Source organism: Salmo trutta, chromosome 3 (assembly GCF_901001165.1).
Source record: "Salmo trutta chromosome 3, fSalTru1.1, whole genome shotgun sequence".
Lineage (NCBI taxonomy): Eukaryota > Metazoa > Chordata > Actinopteri > Salmoniformes > Salmonidae > Salmo > Salmo trutta.
In genome coordinates, this window is record NC_042959.1 from 27,959,527 (window position 1) to 27,983,909 (window position 24,383).

General features: G+C 44.9%; 1 protein-coding gene across 6 annotated transcripts in view; it reads right to left on the minus strand.

Annotated features, from left to right (window-relative positions):
* Nucleotides 1–1,361: 1,361 nt before the first annotated feature.
* LOC115171659 (transcription factor COE3) overlaps nt 1,362–24,383 on the minus strand; it is a 100,177-nt gene continuing 77,155 nt past the window's right edge. For 2 of the 6 annotated variants that reach the window (XM_029728720.1, XM_029728701.1), the window contains exons 11-16: nt 21,084–21,172; nt 10,297–10,362; nt 9,725–9,899; nt 6,590–6,772; nt 4,909–4,998; nt 1,362–4,227 (exon numbers count right to left, since the gene is read on the minus strand). In XM_029728720.1, the coding sequence (XP_029584580.1) occupies nt 4,196–4,227; nt 4,909–4,998; nt 6,590–6,772; nt 9,725–9,899; nt 10,297–10,362; nt 21,084–21,172 (635 nt within the window). In that variant the 3' untranslated portion in view covers nt 1,362–4,195. Of the gene's footprint in view, nt 4,228–4,358; nt 4,422–4,908; nt 5,110–6,589; nt 6,773–9,724; nt 9,900–10,296; nt 10,363–21,083; nt 21,173–24,383 lie in introns of all 6 variants that reach the window. The other 4 variants (XM_029728684.1, XM_029728676.1, XM_029728693.1 and 1 more) reach the window with 3 other exon arrangements.

The window sequence follows — 24,383 nt, forward strand, 5'->3', positions numbered from 1 at the left end:
GTGGTGTAGAAAGCTAATGGTTTCTAATCGACGTAGCCTTTTGCAGCCTCCGATGCTAAGTCTCATAGATAGCACGTAGGAGGGAAACAATTCCTCCTACGTGCTTGAAGGTTGTAAAGTAGACTTCCTATTGAGGGGCTGCTGACTTGATAAAGACATCTGCTGGTCTACTCTAATGGCATTAAAAAGAGAACCGGGTAGAGTTAAGGGCAGCTATCTCAGGAAGCACACACAAAAACACATGAACTCTTGCAAACACGCACACTAGCATGCACAAACGAATTGCCTTGTGTGTTCCCTATGTAGTGCCTTTATGAGGACGAATCACTGAGGTGATGAAGTCACTTCGTACAATTTTGAAAACCTGTCTCTGACTCAAAACATAAGTCTAAACTTGCAACCATGGAGATTGTTTTTACCCGATGATATGCTGCCATTCACAGAGGGAGGAATTGTTTCCCTTCCTCAGACTTTGAATGATCGATTCAGATATGCACTGGTCAATATGTAATCTGAGAGGCCCAGTTTGAGAGTTTGAGAGCCAAGATTTTCATCATAAAATGAGATCTTTGGAGGCTGTTGCAAAAATATCTCCCATAGACTGAGGAGAGTTGAACTAGCGTCCAAAAGGTTGAAGCTTTTGAAGGATGTGCTTGTCTGGAAAGTTTTTATGAAGCTAGGAGTACTTGGTTTGATTATTGCTGCCCCCTGCTATGTGAGGGAATATATGATTGTATACTGAACAAAAATATAAATGCAACATGGAAAGTGTTGGTCCCATGTTTCATGAGCTGAAATATCCCAGAAATGTTCCATACGCATGCCAAGATAATCCATCCACCTGACAGATGTGGCATATCAAGAAGCTGATTAAACAGCATGATCATTACACAGGTGCAACTAAATGATAACATTTTAGTTCCTTATATAGGACAGAATGCATTAAATCTCCACTTGTTCCAAACTAACAGATGACCAATGAGATTACTGATATTGTTTGCAGTCAATCAATGGTAAGTTAATCTACTCTAGGCCACTCTAAAATGTGCGGATTTGCCCTTTTGTGGGGGAAAAAATATATTCTGAATGGCTGCACCCCTGCCTAGTCATATGAAATCCATAGATTAGGGCGAAATAAATTTATTTAAATTGACTGATTTCCTTATATGAACTGTAACTGAAATTTTTGCATGTTGCGTTTACATTTTTGTTCAGTATAGATTTGTAGCTAAGCCCCTCATAACATTCACATTTTATTAATTTAGTCAACGCTCTTATCCAGAGTGTCTGGCCCAACGCTACCTGCCGCCCTAAGCAGAATGAACTCCAATACAGAAGGTAGAACCAACAATACAACATAGTTTTTCGAGGCCAAATGTATTCTTTATTAGTCTGTTTCTGTACAAAAACTACTGGATCACAGAAAGAAACATGCATCTATTTACAGCATGGTCAAAGACAGAAAAGGAGAAGCTGGAGAGATCCCCCTCATTTGTATTCTGAAGACATTAATTAAACATTGTGCTTTGATACACTTTGATGGTACATTTCATATTTCACATAGATGCAGTACCTCTCCCCTTTTCACATTGAATTAAACATTGAGAAAGTACACTTTACAATTTAAAAAACCTCTGCTGAAAACCAGGGCAGCAAAAAGCAAGCTTTCTACAACTATGACAAAACATTTTTTAAATCAAGCTATTTAAAAACTCAGTATATGGATGGAATGGATACAGGAAATGAGGGTGAAGGGGAGGATTGTGAAAAGTCAGCCAAGATTTAACTTGAAGAGAAAACTTGTGTTTTCATTGAAAATGGGTTTAGAACTCCATGATATTGAATTCAGATGTTTTGTGAAGTGTACAAGTGCACTCTAAAAGACATTCTATGAGCTGGCCTTCAATCTCGTAATTGAAAAATGACTTTTAAAAAAGCGTGACAGATTTTCCCGCTTTTTTTCACAAGCCCACATTATGACTACAAGTTGATGCCGCCCGATGATTGCCGATGTATGGCAATCACTGCACAGAATTTGCATACAATCAAAGATTTAATCAGGCCCATCATTGATTTGTCACCTATTGTCCACTAATAAACAAGATATGTGGACATTTGGAGAAGGAAGTACCCTCCAACATATCCCAGTTTAAACTACATCCACTGCAGCTCAAATGATGGGCCTGTGTTATTAAATTAATCAAAAGTATCAAATTAATGAGAACTTTAACTAATTCTTAAACATCTGCAAACGCATAACTCAAATGAACCACACTTCAATTAGAGTATCAAAATAATGAAAATGCATTAAGTTTGAGCATGTTCTATTGTAAGGCATCAATTATGTCTTGTGTTCTTTTATGTTTCAAAACCATTCCACTGAAATGTGGAGAGATAACTTGCATTACAGTAAATACAAATTGCATAAGTAAATGATAGATTGTGTGCAACGGCAATAACACCACCACCACCAACAACACTAACATTAAGGTTCCTTGAGATAGATGAACCCTACACTTGAGTGGTCCTTCTACAGTTATTGAAGGTTTACTTGGGTTTCAACTTCGCAGCTGATCCGTACAGGCATGTGTATTACATTCATTCTCACCAAAACACAAGGAATAGGCTTGGGTCCAAATAATACGGGAAAGGAGTTGAATTCTAACCAATGAACTAACGGAGGTTTATGATAGAAGACTTTTTGAAATAGAGAAATTCACATGACAATGACCCTTCCATTTCAGCCACAATGACAAACATGTGAATCCCCCAAAAAACATCTTGGTTAATATTTGTACTAGCTTTTGTCTTTTGCTTTTAGTTTTTCTTGCTTGCTAAGATGCATTGCTCTTGTAAGTGCCCCAACTAAAATAGTGCATTAAGAAATAACCATGATAATACACATTTCACAATAACACAGAAAAAGACAAGAAGAACAGGGGGAAACACAAATGCTGTATACAAAAAAAAAGTTAAATATAGTATCGGAAATGCATTTTTATACAAAAGTGGTGGAGCATATATCCTGCTTTAAAAGACAGGGTGACCATGTCATGTTTCAACTTTTTTTGTTTTTACAAAAGGGTTGTTCATCTCCTTTTTCAATCTTTTTACAATATCTAAAAGGTATTAAGACATCGAATGTGTTTACATGTATATTTGAGACTATCATTCAGGCCAAAATCACAAAAGGAATCCCAAAACATACTTTATAAATACATACAAAATAAGCACAATCAGAAGAATAACAAGAACTCTGGTACCTAAATGTGATTAAAACTGCTGCAAGCATTTCTGGTTCAAATCTATCAATCAACACACCCCGGAAATATATCTATTGTACTGTGTTTCAAAAATGGTAGACATCCAAAACCTTTGAACCTCACAACCTTGGGCTGCCCTGGCATGACTCTTGGAGTGGGCAAATATTAGTATAACATTTGCTTTTCTCTCCTTGGCAGAATGTTTGCCAACCCTTTCTTTAGATTAGAAAATTACTGCATTTCCCTTTAAATATGATAAACACACACATTATTAAAAGCTATGGTACACAAACAAAAATGCTATTAGACTTTGACATTAGATATCAATGGTCTTTTGAAGCGGGGTTTTTATAGACATTGGGGGGAATTTTCATTGAAACTCCCACCTATTTTGAGTCTGACAATTGACAGAGAGTTTGATATTCTTGGATTCTGCACTTTTTCCATAGTTGACAGTTTTGAACTGTAGGCCTTTCCACGTTCCCTGCTCACAGTGGTTATATGACTGAAAATGAACTCGGTTCATTAGAAGATCCAGTCAAATTACTTTTCTTGTTTAGGACTCAAGACAATACTCACACCACAAGGAGTAACTACCTGCCTTTCAAATCCACAGTTTATTATTCGCTATATTTTCAGATGAGCTAACCCTTCACACATATATATGTGGGAATGCTACCCATTGGGCAAGGAAAGTCCCAAAATGCAAAGCAAAGGTGACGGTGAACTCAACTACTGAACCAACACAAACATACTCTAGTAACATTTTACGGGTTTTCGGTTACTGTAATTTTCTTTGTTGTGCTGTTTGCTCTGTTTCCAGGAGTGAAGGGGCTTCATGGTCCTGTTTTGGAGATTGATGAGCTTTAAGCTTCTGTTGTAGAGATTCTGTGAGCCAGTGGAAATGTGGTCTGTCTGGCAGAAGGTCTTCTTCACATAGGTGGGACTATGAGACCTGCCATGGCTGAAAGACAACAGATACGCTGGTTACCTAAAAATGTGGCGAGACGTTTTGTATCCATAACATGTTTTGCATCTATAACATTGAAATATAATGTTGTAAGGATACATATCCCATAGAAAATCATTACACACCCTCTTAAATGAAAAGCCGTGTGTTGAGGTAATTATGATATGCATATGGATTTGCTGCAAAACCTAAGAATGACAAAATTATATTTTTCAAATATAATAACTTTTCCAGTCATGTTACATTAACTAAGGCCTGGATTCAATCTGTATCGCTGGAGTTCAGAGTTATAGTGTGATAGAAATGTAAAGGCAATGTTCCCGCGTTAGCTGAGACTGCATACACGGTTAACACTACATATGTCGGTTCAAACAGAAATGACCTTTACATTTCGACCGCACAATCTGTAACGCTTCAGCCATGCATATTGGATCGAGCCCTTATAATCACTCTATGTGAACAAAGATTCTCAGCCAAATGATTTGATTGTGATGAATGTTTTGAAAAGTCACTCAGAGCCAGAAGTTATGGATCAACTTTGACCTTCAATCCACTGCTAACTCAGGTCATATCATTTTGTTGTATGAGTTCTAGCATAACAGGGTATCCATGACATGCCCTTTTCTAACAGTGACCCAGGCAGAAGTGGGCGGGACTGAGGGGCGGGATGCTCACCCTGTAGGCTGCTGCCATTGGTGGTGGTGCAGGTGGGGGGCGGGGAGGTCTGTGGCCGCACGACAGGGGCGAAGGCGCTCTTCTGTTTGACTGCAGAGATCATATGGACAGGAGAGAATGAATAAGGGCCTATGGGTCCACCGGAGAACAGAGGGATGGAGGAGGAGGAGGAGTAGGAGGAGGAGGGGGAGGTGGTTGATCCTAACGGAGAAGACAGACAGACAGAGGTTGGTGAGTGAGTGGACTGAGATGAGCTGTACAGTGAGGGCATGCATGGGGGCTGAGGAATGGATGCCTGCCTGAAGAAGGGCCAAGGTCTGGAGTAACATGCTCGGAGTAAAAGGTGCTCAATATCTGCAAGTTGATCCATAACTTGAAGGCCCATTTTAGACTTTGACACAAACAATACCTTGTTCTTGAGGATAGCAGCAACCTCCATCCATGTTCACAAACAAATATGTGTGTGTGTGCGTGCGTGTGTATGCATGTGTGTAGAATGTTAATGTCTGAAACGCTGACTGTGATAATGAAGCAATTTAATTTAAAGCACAATGCATTTGATACCCCATTCTCCCCATACTGGCTTGGTTCATTTCTGTACCTATGAGTTATTGCATCTTTATTCACAAGACAGATGAATCCAGTAAAGTATGAAACCCTGAAGCAGCATTTAGCCTCATATCTCACAAATACAGAAATTCAAAATGGAAGTCTAAAATTGATGACAAAATGCAAATTGTATGTATCCCTACATGTAAATAGTTGTTTTGTTTTCACCTTCCTTGAACTATTAACTTATTCTTGCTGTGTAATGTCACAGTTGACATGTTTTGTTACTGATCCAACTGAATGGGTTTGGCCCACATCATGAATGAATCTATGAGGGTGTTAGTATGTTAGTAGTGTTAAGTAATGAAGGAGATGGAACAAGGTATAGGCAAAGCAGATGAAGACTTTTACAATGCGTGGTACAGACAGACAAACCCAACCTTTCCCTTCAATAGACAATGCATAACCTTCCACATCAAGTGTCAGACAAAAATCCACTTTCAGTTTAGCAACCAGAATTTACAACTACTGGGACACTGTTATTATTTTGGGATACTTTGCTCTGTGATGCTGTAGCCTAAACAATAAGCAATTCAATGAGTCCCAGAGGTTGACAGTTAGAGTTCAAGACTCTCTCTAAAACACCTGTGACCTCAGAGCAGAATCGTGATGCTAAGCATGTTATTTGCAGAGTGGTGAAGGAAAGATCAGGGACAGAGACCCTGGAGGGTTCTAGCACTGAGGGAGAGAGAAGGAATCCCAGTGATGTCATCTATGAGATGTGTGTGAGGAATTCCAATGCAGATCCTACAGCAGGTGTCCTCAACATTGGTCCTCTAGAACGGCAGCGGATGCCTCCACTAAATTGACCAATAGTAAACTGACGTCAATTATTTAGTCTGTGAGTCCACACACTTGGTGCCCCAGATCTAAATCAGTCACTGTGTAAACGCAAAGTAAGAGAAGCGCTAGCATACACTGCATCCCACACTGCATCCCTCCTGGACTGAATCAGAGTACTACTGTCCAAATGAAACCGTGTGTTGTTATCCCACCACATATAACTAACCAAATGATCCCCCAGTGTTTTGTTACAGTGATGATCATTGAGACCAAATAAGGCTGTACTTACTTGCGTAGGGGGAGTTGGCGGCAGAGCCGTTGAGGAAGCTGGGTGAGCCTGGCACCCCCAGGTTGGTCATGCCCGCTCCGTAGCCGTTCATGGTGGACGTGATGGTGTTGTAGTTGGACTGCTGGGGCGTGGAGCTGGGGACGTAGCCACGGGGCGATACGCTGTTGGAGTTACGGGAGTAACCTGGACGAAAGGAGGAAATGCTATGGTCAATCCAATGCCATCAAAACCGTGCAGTTTGAACAAGATCCGCTGTATATAGTAAGTATTAAGAATTGCATTGCTCTCCTCCAGAACTAAAACCACCCCTCTCCCCTCATTGTATGAGCACATTTCCCTTTGCACTTCAAATCTGAACAAGGGTTAATAAATATTATGTCAGAAGCAATAAAGCATATGTTCGATTTGGTAGGAGGGGGACTTTCTAAAATGCAACCGTATTGTAAATGTCCATGTTTCCCCAATGCATTGCAGAGTTGAATCAGACAAAGTGTGGCTTTTGCGAGGGATTGTCCATGCTGCCACTCCCTCCAGCGTTGTTTCTGACATGTGTTTCCCATTGCCTGCACTCTCCCTGATCCCAGGGCAGAGCTCCATCAATTGCTCTCCTGCTGGGAATTGCGTTGGCTCAAACCAAAAAGTGGGAAAGGGAGAGAGAGTGGGAGTGGGGAGGACAAGGAGAGTGAACTCTTAGAATTATTGGTGACTTGAGGAACCCTGGAGATCCTCAAGGAACCCCTGGAGTTCCTCAAGGAACCATTGCTAGTCAATGGTTCATATTTGCACCTTTGGCTAGGTAAGGGATTCTTGGACGAACCTTTAAAGGTTCAATGTAGCAACGGGTTCCTGTAGGAACCCTGGAGTGGAGGCTTGGCTTAGTAGGGGCTTTTTTTGGCCACCCATTAGAGTAAATGTCATTCCTGTATATCTATTTTGTTGTTAAGGTTGAACAATTTTGTAACTTCAATGAGGCTAACAGAGGTGTGAGTTCCTCAAGAGCCTATGCAAATCCCAAGATTGGAATAGTTACCACTTTATTACTGTATGTAATCAGCAATGTTAATATTATGCATAAATATTCAAGAAACATTTTAGTTTGCAGTGTACAGACTTAACATGAAGAACAGGAATGACATTTATGCCAAAGGGTGACCAAAAATAAATATCTGATAGCCACGCCTCCAATCTGATAGGCTGCCACCTCTATAATATATTATTAAATAGGTTCAAAATTAAACCACTCCCATCACCAGAAGGTTCCGGTTTGAACCTTTACACGTGGGTTCCTTGAAGACCCTTGTCAGAGGGTTTCAACCTTTTCAACTGGAAAGGTTCCACCAACTGGAATGGTTCTGCCATGAACCCAAAAGGTTCTTCCAGGCCCCTTTATTTCTAAGAGTGTGGGAGGGAAGGAGAGAAGGAGAGAGAGGAAGTGTGAACACACTGTGCTACTTGGCATATTGTGCCTTTCTCTCTGGCCTCCAACTAAGCCCCCAAGTTGGTACTAGTGCCTCGTGAAGGCTCGTGAAGGCTCGTGAAGGCTCGTGAAGGCTCGTGAAGGCTCGTGAAGGCTCGTGAAGGCTCGTGAAGGGGAGAGTGCTATAACGAAGGGAGCACGGTTATTCAATACATCCTAGATGAAGGCCATTCAACTAACGGCTATGAGTGGTATCGGGAGGAGAGCGTTAAGGCAACTCCACTCCGCTATTGGGGTGAGACATGAAGGACAGGCCTAGCCTAGGGGGAGCAGTCACTAACCCTATCCAGAAATCGCTGACTGACGCAATGACGAGGTCAGCCTCTGGAGGTCAATGAGACCGAGACGCGCCACAAGGTAGTTTCCCTATTTGCTCCAGAGGAAACTGTCAGCATAAAGTAAAACAAGTGGAGTGGATACCTGTTTTAAGACAAATGCCAGAGGAGAAATTACATAATCCATTTTGCTGTTGATGTAAAGCTGATCCATAACGCTGGTCTGGAATTGGATCATGCGTGGATTGGATCATTCCTCATGCGTTTGATAAGGCTCGGCGTATGATCTGCCCTGCATATTAAGGTTTTAATCATAGTACGTCCTTTCTAGGAGCACAAAGAGTTATTTTATAACTGTACAACAGTAGGGGGAAATAGTCTGATTCTGGTATGTAATGTTCCAATGATCACAGACATAAAATATGGCATTATGTATTTTCACGATTTGCTGCAGTCCTGTTCCCATGACCTCATAGATTCCTGTAGGTGTTCTCTCGTATGTCAATGTGAAAAGCAGACGAGTGGAGGGAGGGAGGGATAGAAAAAGGGGAACTAGAATGCTGAGGTGTCAGGGGAGAGAAAACAGCTCTAGATATCTCTCGCATTTCCTCTTTCTATCCATATCCTCGACTCCGACGTGAGCCAATGTGTTCATCACACGTTCAGACATATTTCCTGTGCATCAGTCACAGAGCTGCTTTGTCAAAGGAAACAGCCCTCTCTAGGATAGTGTGTGTGTGTGTGTGTGTGTGTGTGTGTGTGTGTGTGTGTGTGTGTGTGTGTGTGTGTGTGTGTGTGTGTGTGTGTGTGTGTGTGTGTGTGTGTGTGTGCGTGCTCATGCCTGCGTGGGGGGCTTTGCATTATAATATATGCTTCATAACATGCTTATGCATTTTTGGAAGTGTGTAAATAGTGATTTCACAGTCAAAGCTGTTAAAAGAGACACACAAACACACACTGCTCCCTGACACCTTGACCAAGCTACTGTCTCTGGCTGTATTCAGTATCTAAACTTATTCATGCCACATCGTCTGCATTTCTCATCGTCTCTCATTATCACCTCCCCTTCTCATACACTCCCAATGAATAGTGACAGGGAGCTGGTGTCACTGTCTGCCACACACACACACACACTCACACACCCACACACCCACACACACACACACACACACACACACACACGCTTGGATCTGAGGGAATGTTTCACTGAGTGGATGTATGCACAAAGGGCCAGGCCTGGTGTATATGGCTACTAAAATCAGAGCCGCTGACAGACACTAATCCACAGGGGACACCAATACTCAGAGAAGGGGTGAGAGGATCAGAGGGTGGAGGGTGAGGATCGTGGGGTGACGGGCCATGGTGGGGGGTTGCAGCACTCACCCTGGTCCCCCTGCGAGGCCTCAGAGATGTTGACGGCCAGCTGGCTGCTGAAGGAGTTGACTCCCATCATGCCGGAGTGAGCGGCCGAGCCGCTGAGCGAGGGCAGCTGGTTGTGGCTGCGGGGGACGCTGTACAGGGCCTCAGTCAGGTCCGCTGCCCGCTTCAGGATGATCTCCTAGGGGAGGGAGGGAGCGGGGGAAGGTGGAGAGAGAGTACCATAGGTGATTGTGAGTTTAGGTCGTAAAAAAAGGTTTTGTAATGTATTTTTGGTGGGTCATTCAGATTAGATTATGGTTGAATATTGGAGTTTTCACAGATGATAGACTCAAGATAAACTACTAACTCTGATATATACATACTGTACAGATTGTTTTTCCCTGGCTTCCCAGGTTTCTGTAACCTGGCTGTTCTTGAAATATGTTAATTTAATATGTGTATGATCAAAGAATTTAACAAATCTGGGAAACTGTGTTACCTCTTTACCAAAACAATCAAATAAGAAAATACATCTGAATGTTCACTTTTTTTATTTCATTTTTTTTGCAATAAAAATGGCCTATATGATGACATACCTGATTATTGTGGGGCATTCCATACAGGGCCTCTACTAAGTCTGCCGATCTCTTTAACAGCACTTCCTGAAATGACATCACATCGCATCTTCACTGTTTACTTCAGTTCATCAGATTTCAAACGTAATATGCTTCACAGTTACATGAAAGATTCCACACTCATCAAAACTTCTGGATCCTCTAAATTGTTGACGGTTGATGGTAAAATCTAGGAAAGTAGACTGTAGAAAATGAATGTTTACTTCTTTTATAAACCCACAACTCTAAACCTAAAACATGATCTGAGCGATAATCAAATATTCAATGTTTTCTGAGGGTTTAAATCACTGTGAAAACTACAAAATAGCTTTCTGCAAGTGTTGGACCTAGGTTATAGGAGTTGGGGTGATAAAACGAGGAAAAACACTCAAATGTAATCATTGTTTGACAGAGTACAAGTCAGAGATGAGCTTTAATGGCACACCCTACGTGTGATAAACAACCGTAAGTAAGCAGCTGTCTGCATCTCATTTTCATCACCCCCCCCTTCTCTCTCACACACACAAACACACACACACACGCACGCACACTGAACACATACTCACATACACTATATATACAAGAGTATGTGGACACCCCTTCAAATGAGTGGATTTGGCTATTTCAGTCACACCCGTTGCTGACAGGTGTATAAAATCGAGTACACAGCCATGCAATCTCCAAAGCCAAACATTGGCAGTAGAATGGCCTCACTGAAGAGCTCAGTGACTTTCAACGTGGCTCCGTCATAGGATGCTACCTTTTCAACAAGTCAGTTCGTCGACCTGCTTGAGCTGCCCCGGTCAGCTGTAAGTGCTGTTATTGTGAAGTGGAAACGTCTAGGAGCAACAACGGCTCAGCCGCGAAGTGGTAGGCCACACAAGCTCACAGAACGGGACTGCCGAGTGCTGAAGCGCAAAAAATCGCCTGTCTTCGGATGCAACACTCACTACTGAGTTCCAAACTGCCTCTGGAAGCAACGCCAGCACAAGAACTGTTCATCGGGAGCGTCATGAAATGGCTTTCCATGACCAAGCAGCCACACACAAGCCTAAGATCACCATGTGCAATGCCAAGCGTCGGCTGGAGTGTTGTAAAGCTCGCCGCCATTGATGAATCACGCATCACTTCATCTGGCAGTCCGACGGACGAATCTGGGTTTGGCGGATGCCAGGAGAACGCTACCTGCCAAAATTCATAGTGCCAACTGTAATGTTTGGTGAAGGAGGAATAATGGTCTGGGGCTGTTTTTTATTGTTCAGGCTAGGCCCCTTAGTTCAAGTAAACTACAGCATACAATGACATTCTAGATTATTCTGTGCTTCCAACTTTGGGGCAACAGTTTAGGGAAGGCCCTTTCCTGTTTCAGCATGACAATGCCCCAGTGCACAAAGCGAGGTCCATACAGAAATGGTTTGTCGAGATCGGTGTGGAAGAACTTGACAGACCTGCACAGAGCCTTAACCTCAACCCCATCAAACACCTTTGGGATAAATTGGAACACCGACTGCGAGCCAGGCCTAATTGTCCAACATCAGTGCCTGACCTCAGTAATAATCTTTTGGCTGAATGGAAGTAAGTCCCCGCAGCAATGTTCCAACATTTAGTGGAAAGCCTTCCCAGAAGAGTGGAGGCTGTTATAGCAGCAAAGTGGGAACCAGCTCCATATTAATGCCCATGATTTTGGAATGAGATATTCGACGAGCAGGCGTCCACATACTTTTGGCCATATAGTGTACTAACACACACTTACACATTCTCCCAGTCAGACGTCTTGTATTGAGCCCCACAACTCCCTTCTTGAGCGCTCACGTCTCTGCTTGTAGGGGGTGGCCTTTTTGTTACAGCACTACACAATAGCAAATTGTCATGATCAGAGTGCATCTTCACCAGCCTCTAATCAAAATGGCTGCCAGTGCACCCTGGAGGGAGAGGGGGAGCTGGGAGGGAGCAGCCTGAGGTGGTGGGAACCTATTAACACTTTCAGACTGCCTTCGGTGTTTCCGATCCGCCACTTTAGACCCAGGCTTATTAGAGCCACATTGCATGAAATTTGTTGAATTTCCCCTGCCTAATTCACCCCTCCCTCCTGCTCTCTCTCTCTCTCATCCACCCCCCTCCTCCATTGTCCCTGGGCTGTTTCCCACTCAGAGGAGGAAGCGTCCAATCTCTCCCCAGCAACCCAGTGGATCGCCGTGGCGATGGCTCTTAATAACAATAACAGGCCTGATAAATAAATATTGTCTGGTGGAGGAGGAGTCGCTGACACTCGCCGGGGCTAAATGGGGGGACAAACACTCACACACAGGCATATTCACACAGCCCAGTATCCTTTCACAGGAAGAATGAGAGGAGAGGAGAGGAGAGGAGAGGAGAGGAGAGGAGAGGAGAGGAGAGGAGAAAGGGACGAGACGTCACAACACGAGAGCGGAAAGGAGATGTGACGTAAGGAGGACAGGAGTGGGTGAGGTGGGGAGAGAAGAGGAGTGGGTGAGGTGGGGAGAGAAGAGGAGTGGGTCAGGTGGGGAGAGAAGAGGAGTGGGTGAGGTGGGGAGAGAAGAGGAGTGGGTGAGGTGGGGAGAGAAGAGGAGTGGGTGAGGTGGGGAGAGAAGAGGAGTGGGTGAGGTGGGGAGAGAAGAGGAGTGGGTGAGGTGGGGAGAGAAGAGGAGTGGGTGAGGTGGGGAGAGAAGTGGAGTGGGTGAGGTGGGGAGAGAAGAGGAGTGGGTGAGGTGGGGAGAGAAGAGGAGTGGGTGAGGTGGGGAGAGAAGAGGAGTGGGTGAGGTGGGGAGAGAAGAGGGGTGGGTGAGGTGGGGAGAGAAGAGGGGTGGGTGAGGTGGGGAGAGAAGAGGAGTGGGTGAGGTGGGGAGAGAAGTGGAGTGGGTGAGGTGGGGAGAGAAGAGGAGTGGGTGAGGTGGGGAGAGAAGAGGAGTGGGTGAGGTGGGGAGAGAAGTGGAGTGGGTGAGGTGGGGAGAGAAGTGGAGTGGGTGAGGTGGGGAGAGAAGTGGAGTGGGTGAGGTGGGGAGAGAAGTGGAGTGGGTGAGGTGGGGAGAGAAGAGGAGTGGGTGAGGTGGGGAGAGAAGAGGAGTGGGTCAGGTGGGGAGAGAAGAGGAGTGGGTGAGGTGGGGAGAGAAGTGGAGTGGGTGAGGTGGGGAGAGAAGAGGAGTGGGTCAGGTGGGGAGAGAAGTGGAGTGGGTGAGGTGGGGAGAGAAGAGGGGTGGGTGAGGTGGGGAGAGCTGGGTTGGTTGTTGTTTCCAGGGCTCTGGGGATGAGAGCTGGTGTTGTGGGAGCCTCTGCTGGAGGTCTCTGGGGTATTACAATGAGGAGGGGCCTCTGTCTGCCTGTCTGGAGCCTGATTGGTTCCTACAACACATCTAGCCTTTTCCTTGTGTAAAAAAAAAGTTTAACTTGACCAAAACGCTGTCAAAGGAAATGTGCAGTGCTGTGGTGAACATGTGTCCGGGAATAACTTTTTTTCTTATCATTTAATCATTTAACTATTGTCTCACCATTAGCCCTGTGTTCACTGTTTGACAGGGAAAGAGTGCATGAGGATGCTCTTCTCCCTTTCTGTCCCCCATTTCCCACGACAAAATATGACCTCAGGAAAAAGGATCCAAGTAAAGTTGAATCAGTCTGAGGAATTACCATCTGCCCAGATGGGCAGGCCTGAGTTACAGAGTGAGTTCATGGATTCTCTTCTGAATATATACATCAATGGAAATTAGATTCACTAATATGATGGTTGATTTTATTTTTACTATGTGCACACGTTTTAAATAAAGAGCATGCGTGAGCGTGTGTGTTTGTGTGTGTGTGTGTTCATACGTGTACCTGTGTGTGAGATCCACCACGCCAGTCTGCCCTTCCTCTGTGCCCACCTGCCCACCCCAACACTCCTACTGACCCCACAGCTATCCTGCAGGCACACAGTCACACAGACACACAGACACCCCAACACTCCTACTGACCCCACAGCTATCCTGCAGGCACACAGTCACACAGACACACAGACACACAGTCACACAGCCACACAGACACACAGCCACACAGTCACACAGCCACACAGACACACAGACACACAGACACACAGTCACACAGCCACACAGACACACAGACACACAGTCACACAGACACTCAGACACACAGTCACACAGACACCGCCACTCCCACCACAAAAAAGCAATAGAGCTCTCGTTCCAGCTCCTGTCAATCTCCACCCCACCCCCAGCTCTACACCCGAACCCTGTCCCCTGTCCCTATCCACTGAGAGAGGGCACAATTGGTCACACCTTGGCACTGCCAACTGCTATACCCCCATGAGGAGTGTATCTCGGACCCCTCCTCCCCTCCTCTCATCCTCTCTCCTCTTATCGTCTCTCCTCTCCTCTCCCCCCCTGGCATGTGCTCGCTTCATTAATCTCCATTATAAAACAGAAGTTAGTTAATGTCTCTGAGGCTTGGCGGCTGCAACACCCTGCCTGCCACAGGGAACTTTGGCAAACCGCTCCCGCCCGATGCCTCAAACCCACACACATAGGGACACACACACACACATTCCTGCCTCTACACACTGGTGTGTGTGTGTTTGCCACAGTCGGTCTCTCCTTTTTTCATTAGGCAATGACAGACACAACAGCCTTCTCAAGGTAACGACGCCTTCGAGGCCTTACTGCTCGTTGGTGCTACTCTGCTTCGGTTTGCGTGTGTTTTGTGTGTTTGTGTGTGTGCGTGTGTGTGTGCGTTCAATTGTTTGAAGTGTGTGGCCAGTTTCTGATGCTAAGAACAACCCACTAAATAACCCCAATCTTGAAAACAAATGCAAAGAAAAGACTCTTTGGAGGACATTCTCCAGAGTATTATCGCAGAATAAATGAAGCACTTCGTTATGTACAGAAATTCCTCAGCACACTAATCTACCATGGATTTAGCTAATTATCTCCAGACAATAACAACAATTAGATTGTTGTTATTGTCTGGAGATAACCAACTAAGAACAGGCCATCTGTTCTGAGAACCTTCAGATAACCAATTAAGAACAGGCCGTCTGTTCTGAGAACCTTCAGATAACCAATTAAGAACAGGCCCTCTGTTCTGAGAACCTTTAGATAACCAACTAAAAACAGGCCGTCTGTTCTGAGAACGTTTAGATAACCAATTAAGAACAGGCCGTCTGTTCTGAGAACCTTCAGATAACCAACTAAGAACAGGCCGTCTGTTCTGAGAACCTTCAGATAACCAATTAAGAACAGGCCGTCTGTTCTGAGAACCTTTAGATAACCAATTAAGAACAGGCCGTCTGTTCTGAGAACCTTCAGATAACCAATTAAGAACAGGCCATCTGTTCTGAGAACCTTTAGATAACCAATTAAGAACAGACCATCTGTTCTGAGAACCTCATTCATGTCATGTTACTTAACTTGGACCATTGAAAATACATCCCAGAATTTGTGACATAACAGTGAGGGTTATCTATGCCTGGGTCTTGTGGTCCTGTAGCTGTTGGGGTGGGAGGCATGTGTGTGGAGGTGAGAGATGGGCCTTGCACTGCCTTGTTGTGAACCACACACACACACACACACACACACACACACACACACACACACACACACACACACACACACACACACACACACACACATCCACACTCATAACCCCCCCCCTACACACACATACACCCCACCCTCCCAACACCCATATACCCACACATGCACACACACCCCTCCCTATAGCGACGAGGAGAGACAACGCCATTGGATTCCTGTCAGCGCAAGTGCCGGCAATCAGAGCGCGGGTGCTTTAACGCCGCTGAAAGCTCAGCCCCAATCAATACGGTAATGCACTGCCTCCCAGTTATCATCATAATCTCTTATCACTGGCCCACACCTCTGAGGGGAGAGGGGAGAGAGGGGGGACGGAGGGAGGGATGGAAGGATGGAGGGATGGAGGGATAGAGGGGGGATGGATGGATGGAGGGATGGTGGGATAGAGGGGGGATGGATGGATGGAGGGATGGAGGGATGGTGGGATAGAAGCAGCTTGACGGCTCATTCAATAATCACCTCAGCCAATGATCTGAAAGATTGAGGAGATGAAGGTACTACAGATGTTTCCATGGTGTGTAAAATGCTGGTTTAGTGCGAGTAAAAAAGTGTGATTGTCACTTGAATTCAATATAACGGTAGTATCTTCATTCTTGAAATTACCCATTTGCAATATGAATAAACATCAAACATGGAATATGCAAGGGTGGAAAGATTCACTACATACTCTAGTAGAGAGAGCGAGCACCTCATCACCATGAAGGGGGAAGGAGAGGGGACTTGGCGGAGGACAGGAGGGAAGGAAAGGAGAATTCTCTCCTCCATCCTCAGTGGGTCAACTGCCAGGAAGGGATGAGAAGTTGGCCCTACAAGAGACTCCCTCCCGATGTGTGAGTAGGAAGAGTCTGTTCCCAGCCTCTATCCTGGAAGACTCTACACTGATGTCTTTAAAGCCCTTTCTACCTTACACCGGGGAAAAAACAGGTTTTAGCTAGTGTATGTCTCTCTTTTATGACTTCAGACAGAGGTGGAAATCATTTCATCCACCATGCTCCATGCTCTCATCTGTATCCAGGCCAAGAGGGAAAGGCACATACAGTATTCTGGAGCGACAGACCACACATCTAGAGAGTGAACGTCTCTTTAGGGTACTTCAGAGCTCCAGGTGGAATAACTCACAAGAAGAACGATATGAAAGAGCAGGAATTATAGAATATCCTAAACTGACTGGGGTCATCTTCAAGTCAGGTCGATTGAGGAAATTAATTCCAATTTGACTCATGAGATTGAAAATGCCTGTCATTTTCTATGAGGACTTTTTTCTCTCCAATTCATGACTTGGGGCAGCAGGTAGCCTAATAGTTAGAGTGTTGGGCCAGTAACCGAAAGGTTGCTAGATCGAATCCACGAGTTGCCAAGTTAAAACTCCGTCGTTCTGCCCCTAAACAAGGGAGTTAACCCATTGTTCCTAGGCCGTCATTGTAAATAAGAATTTGTTCTTAACTGACTTGCCTAGGTAAACAAAGGTTAAATAAAACATTTCAAAAATAAACTTGAACTTTTGTATCTATAAATTGAATTACAATTCATAACCTATCAACTGGAAACCCAGCCTATGCCACTTCCTCTCAGTGCTACTTTTAATGTGCAGTACTATATAACATTTTAGCGACAATACAAAATAGTATTTCTCTCAAGGAATTGTATGTCTTTACTATTACAGAAATACATTAATAAGTGCTATTTTCATGTGAAAATGTTATGGAATGTGCCTTTATCATACTGCATGTAACTGCATCCTCCTTCTCAAACATTGGACTGAACATGAGCAAAATCTCTCCCGTAACTCTTCTACCCATCTCACCTAACCCAACCCCCCTGAGCCCCAGCCCGTGGCCCTGGCCCCCAACGCCCCAGTCCTCCTTGCGTCTGCCTCCAGACATATTCCACCTATTTTCTTCCATTGCTTTCCAGGAGCTCAATTATGGGAGGATGGCTCCCTGGTTCCAGAGGTTCCCGGAGAGAAGGGATCAGCAGACCCGGGAGAAGAAGCCTTCCGACAGGTCCCTTAACAATGATAAATCACCACTTGCCGGGCTCTGCACAGCCGTCCCGCAGCCACCTAGCTGCAACACAAAGGGAGCGCTACCTCTAGCTATCTCTAGCCCCCCCCCCCCCCCCCCCCACAGACGATCCCACAGGTGAAGAAGCCGGATGTGGATGTCCAGTGCTGGCGTGGTTACATGTGGTCTGCGGTTGTGATGCCGGTTGGATGTACTGCCAAATTCTATAAAACAACGTTGGAGGCAGCTTATGGTAGAGAAATTCATTGAATTAATTAAATTGTCTGACAAAAACTCTGGTGGACTTTCCTGCAGTCAGCATGCCAATTGCACGCTCCCTCAAAACTTGAGAAATCTGTGGCATTGTGTTGTGTGACAAAACTGCACATTTTAAAATGGCCTTTTATTGTTCCCAGCACAAGGTGCACCTCTGTAATGATCATGCTGTTTAATGAGCTTCTTGATATGCCACACCTGTCAAGTAGATGGATTATATTGGCAAAGGAGAAATGCTCACTAACAAGGATGTAAACAAATTTGTGCACAAATGTTGAGATAAATGAGCTATTTGTGCATATGTAACATTTCTGGGATTTTTTATTTCAACTCATGAAACCAACACTTTACATGTTGCGTTTATATTTTTGTTCAGTATAGATTAGAGCACAAACTAACAGCTCAGGTCCTGGACTAGATATAGGGAGTGCAGGCTTTTGTTACAGACCAGCACTAACATTGCATTGAATATAATTGCCCCATTAACCCTGGCAGTTGATTCAGATGTAATGGCCAAACAGGTGGTAAACACATCTAGCCTCAGAGGTCATATAAGGCCAGAACATGCTTTTTCAGCCGTTAACACATTTTGGCTGACAAGACAGCAAACTCTTCACCTCGGTTTGCTTTTTTGCTCAGTCTCCATTTGTTTGTCTGCTCTGTATCAAAACAGGCCTCCCGTATGGCTGTATCTTAGGAAAATAGGCCCTCCACATGTAAGGAACGCATCACCATCCAGGTGTCTATTTAAGAGGATTCATAGGCCGTTAAACTTGCCGTGACCTGGGAATGGGTCTTCTACTGCAAAGATCCTGGAACAGAGTGGACCTCGCAAATATGCTGCTGCCTCCCATGCTGAGCAATAAGGGGAGGCTAGAGCTTAAACCACATATCCTCCATAGATCTGGACGGGGAAGTGTCCGCTTGCAGCCAAGGCAGACTGGAAATGAAATTAGAGGCGAACTGATCCAGCCCCAGCCTCCGAGGTCATCAGTGACCAGTTGGCCATGCTTTAGCCCCGGTCTGCTCTGTCTGTCTATAACTGGGGCTAGGGTTCCAGCTCTGGGACCGGCTCGTTGGAGAAGTGCGGCTGCCAACCTCCTAATCTAATCACTCAAATGGGGTTTCTCAGCTACAAAGGAAAACATCAAAAACAAACAGCCAGTGTTTCCCCCTATCATTATTTACATGGAATCCCACTTATTCCCACCCTTCTAGACTTGCTCTGTTGCTTCCTGCTTAAAAAATTACTTCAATTTGACTTCAATTGGTTCCAATAGCAAGTGTTGGTGCCTATTGCCTCTGAATGTAGCTTGGGGTAGCTTTGCTCCCTGCCTAAGAGACTCTACAAACGGTCCTGACCAACCTTTCCATCCTACAAGAAAAGCAAAGGAGAGAGGATAACAAAGGGATGAAATGTCAGCGTTACTGTTCCAGAGTGACCGTGTGAGTCTTTCCTGACAAGCCACATTGGGTGAGAGCAATGAGGTACTTCACGAATAGCAAGCTTTTCCGTGTTAGTCTTGTTGTTATTTCCTTCTGTCTAAAATGTCGAGAAAGCTAGCGGCTGAAGAGAAGACGGAGGAAAATCTATACGCTTATTGAGTTTTCTTTTGAATAAATAAATATATAACGGCTGATAGGGACATTCTCCCTCCGCCACAAATCAGGGCATCAAAGGGGCCAGACAATATATGCTCACTAATAGTATCAATTTACAAATAAACTGCTTTTTTGGTGACTGGATCTCAGATGTCAGATTTTGATAAATGGTTTCAATTTGGCAGCTGTTTTAGACTGTCAGGCTCCATCTGATCGTATCCCTCTTTACAGCAGTTCCCTGCCCAAAACAATCTCACTCATTTAGTGGTGCACCTTGTTAGGGGGAAAATAATCTTTTCATACTAACCAGGCGGCAAACCGCCCAGGGCACCTGACGGCTGCCTGTGTTCTTGGCACTGCCTAATGCGTGTGTGCGTGCGTCTACACTGAGTGTACAAAACATTAGGAACACCTTCCAAATATTGAGTTGCACCCCTTTTTGCCCTCAGAACAGCCTCAATTCATCAGTGCATGGACTTTACAAGGTGTCGAAAGCGTTCCCCAAGGATGCTGGCCCATGTTGACTCCAATACTTCCCACTTTTGTGTCAAGTTGGCTGGATGTCCTTTGGGTGGTGGGCCGTTCTTGATACACACTGGAAACTGTTGAGAGTGAAAAATCCAGCAGCTCTGCAGTACTTGACACACTCAAACCGGTGTGCCTGGCACCTTCTACCATACCTCGTTCAAAGGTAATTCAATATTTTGTCTTGCCCATTCACCCTCTGAATGGCACACATACACAATCCATGTCTCAATTGTCTCAAGGCTTAAAAATCCTTCTTCAACCTGTCTCCTCCAATTCATCTACACTGATTGAAGAGGATTTAACAGGTTACATCAATAAGGGATCATAGCTTTCACCTGGATTCACCTGGTCAGTCTATATCATGTTTTGTATACTCAGTTTATGTGTCTACACATGTGCATGGAATGAAGATATATTTGTATAAGCAGTGACTTTGCATCTGCATGTTTGTTACTACCTCAAACCTAAATTATAACAAGACCAGAAACACTGTCTCAAACTCTACAACACCAATACAACATCATATAAACACCTGTTTCCAATTGTACAAGTTATCAGAACAATGTGCCCCTTGGCATCGGAGTATGTTCCAAGGCCAGGTCCATATTGAGTGGAACAAATTAATCCAATCTAACAGATCTGGTTTGCCCTCTATAAACTCAGATATTTGGCAGTCCGAAGTCTATACGGTCGGGGTGGTCTTTGGAGTAACAACAGGGGATGATGTGCTCCTTGGTGTCCTCTGAGGCGTATCACTGACCTTAGGTAACCTCTCGGGATCTCCTGGGTGTCTGGGGATGACTTTCTGTAGCCTCTGGAAGCCATAGTCGATGGTAGGCTCATTCAAGGCTGGAAAGAGAGAGAATTATCATGGTTAGAATATTGCTGAGTGATATCTCTACAAACAAAGTGGAGCGGCTCAAACATGTATTGCTCTTCTATAGCTTCCAATGACACATTTGAATCGTGTTTTTTTTTTTACATCTGTATGCCTATGTAGACCTTCTGAAGGCCTTATGATGGCCTTATGAAGGCATTATATCACATTCTAGAGTAGCATATCTCCCCTGCCTGGCTGTCCTGCCCTGATACATGAGCTCTACAATGGCCTTGTGTCAGCCCATCTCTTCCTCCACCGGCATGTCTCTCTCTTTCTCCTACTGCTGTTTATTAAGCGTGAGATCTTCTACTCAACCTGTCCCAGTCGCTATCCCTTTCACAGAGCATTCCTAACTAATTCAATTGCACCGCCCTCACTCTAAGCCCCTCACATACCCCCCTTTTTATCCCCCCCCCCCCCCGTTTGCAAACAACACAATCTCCATTCCTCTCCGATTCGATACGAAGGGGAAAAAAGAAACACCCGGAAATGAGTTAGGGAGATATTTCTCCATAATCAAGCCCATTAATCATAAAAGACTGTCAAATTTGACTTTGGGGACAATTTGTCAGCCTTCTTGCCCTGTAAGGATGATTGACACACCAAATGCCGGTAAGTAGAATAGCTAGTTTGCACTAATATGCATAACCGGCGCTTTCATGAATAAGAATAAGGTGGCAGCAGCAGCGCAGGGTCTTTTCAAAGGCCCGCTGCTGTTTGTCGCGAGCGGCAAATAGATGTTATTACGATTATAACAATATTTGTTTTCTTTCCTCAGGAATGGGCACCCGCGAGCTGCTAAATCAAATTTGTTGGAGACCCGTTTCACACCAAGGGAAGGAGAAAAGGGCTTTCAGGCTGGAGCTGGGTGGGGATGTTATCTGAAGGGTGACGGAGCCTTCACATTCCCTCTCCACACAGGCTTCCATTTTGAATCTCTGCCCCTGGCCCCTGAGAGGCCTGGAATGGATTACTCTCTCATGGACAATTTCTCCCTTGTTGGGATGAAGAGGGGATAGTCTACTTTGAAACCAAACAGATGTCTTTGGATAATAAGGTATTCCTAAGGCCTTGTCAGAGCGTTAAGGCTCAGTATTGGGAAAGGGAATTTCAACACATCCTGGGAGAATTCTAAAAACAGCCATCTATCAAGAGAGTAGGACAAGTGAGAGAACAAGTGAAGGAGAGGCAAAGAAAGAGAAAAGGGATGGACACACACAGGAAGAGAGAGAGAGAGAGAGAGAGAGAGAGAGAGAGAGAAGCAGAAAGAGAAGCAGAAAGAGAATCTCATCTCGCCGGGGAGACTGGAGTGTAGTGGAGCAGACGTCTCTCCCTCTACTGCCCCCCAGAAATTAAGACCATTACTTCCCCTTATTAAAATCCCCTAGCACTTTGACCCCAGCGCCCCATTGGCTGCCTGTAGGCCCCTGTCCTCTCAGCCAATCGATACGGCTGCCTCCTCGCAAAGAGCCAGAGTAATTGGAGAGCGCCGACGCGCTGCGCGAACCCTGACCCCCTACGCATTACACACCCCATATGAAGATAGATTGCCTGATTTAGTGTAAACATATGCTGCAATTCCAGCCATCAGTGCCACTTTCTCCATCGTAATTTGTATTGATTTTTTTTTTCGGGGGCTCAGCCATCTTCGTTTCTTTGCGGTGTCTGACGTTTGGATTTTTTTCAAAGGGGAAAGATAATGCAGTTTGGTGGGAAGAGGAGGCGAGAATATGAGTGAGGGAGAGAGAGGGAGAAAGAGAGAGAGAGGGGTCGGCGAGGTATCATTTTTTATTTATTTAATCATCCAATTATTGCCCTCGATTTCTCCCTCTCTCCATGAAAGTGATCAAACAGTCGACTGGGGTCTCACTAAACAGAGCGTTGTTATTAGGTGACCACTCGACTGGGACAAAAGGGAGGGAGCGGGTGAATGGGATTTCCACTAACACACAACCAAGGCTGAGAGCAGTGGTAGTGAAACATGATCCCAGATCACACAACAGCACTAGGTACAGTAGATAGCGCTAGGCAGATAGTGCTAGGCAGATAGCGCTAGGCAGATAGCGCTAGGCAGATAGCGCTAGGCAGATAGCGCTAGGCAGATAGCGCTAGGTAGATAGCGCTAGGTAGATAGCGCTAGGTAGATAGCGCTAGGCAGATAGCGCTAGGTAGATAGCGCTAGGTAGATAGCACTAGGTAGATAGCACTAGGTAGATAGCACTAGGTAGATAGCACTAGGTACAGTAGATAGCACTAGGTAGATAGCGCTAGGTAGATAGCACTAGGCAGATAGCACTAGGTAGATAGCGCTAGGTAGATAGCGCTAGGTAGATAGCACTAGGTAGATAGCACTAGGCAGATAGCACTAGGCAGATAGCACTAGGTAGATAGCACTAGGCAGATAGCACTAGGCAGATAGCACTAGGCAGATAGCACTAGGTAGATAGCACTATGTAGATAGCACTAGGTAGATAGCACTAGGCAGATATCACTAGGTACAGTAGATAGCACTAGGTAGATAGCACTAGGTAGATAGCACTAGGTAGATAGCACTAGGCAGATAGCACTAGGTAGATAGCACTAGGCAGATAGCACTAGGTAGATAGCACTGGGTAGATAGCACTGGGTAGATAGCACTAGGCAGATAGCACTAGGTAGATAGCGCTAGGCAGATAGCGCTAGGTAGATAGCGCTAGGTAGATAGAGCTAGGTAGATAGCGCTAGGCAGATAGCACTAGGTAGATAGCACTAGGCAGATAGCACTAGGCAGATAGCGCTAGGTCCATAGCGTTAGGCAGATAGCGCTAGGCAGATAGTGCTAGGCAGATAGCGCTAGGCAGATAGCGCTAGGCAGATAGCACTAGGTTGATAGAGCTAGGTAGATAGCACTAGGCAGATAGCACTAGGTAGATAGCACTAGGCAGATATCACTAGGCAGATAGCACTAGGCAGATAGTGCTGGTGACAGCAGAACACTATACAAGTCAGACAGAAGGTTTTGGGTTAAGGAGAATAATCTAGTCCAAATTGGAGGCTTTTAAATCAGCAGATACTACATACATTTTGGGATTTATAAATTAATGACATGTAAGCATTGATTATTGAAGAATATAACTTAGAAATGCCTCATGAGCTTAGTTCAACTGTCGTACCCCATCAGAACTAAAATGTAACCTTGTT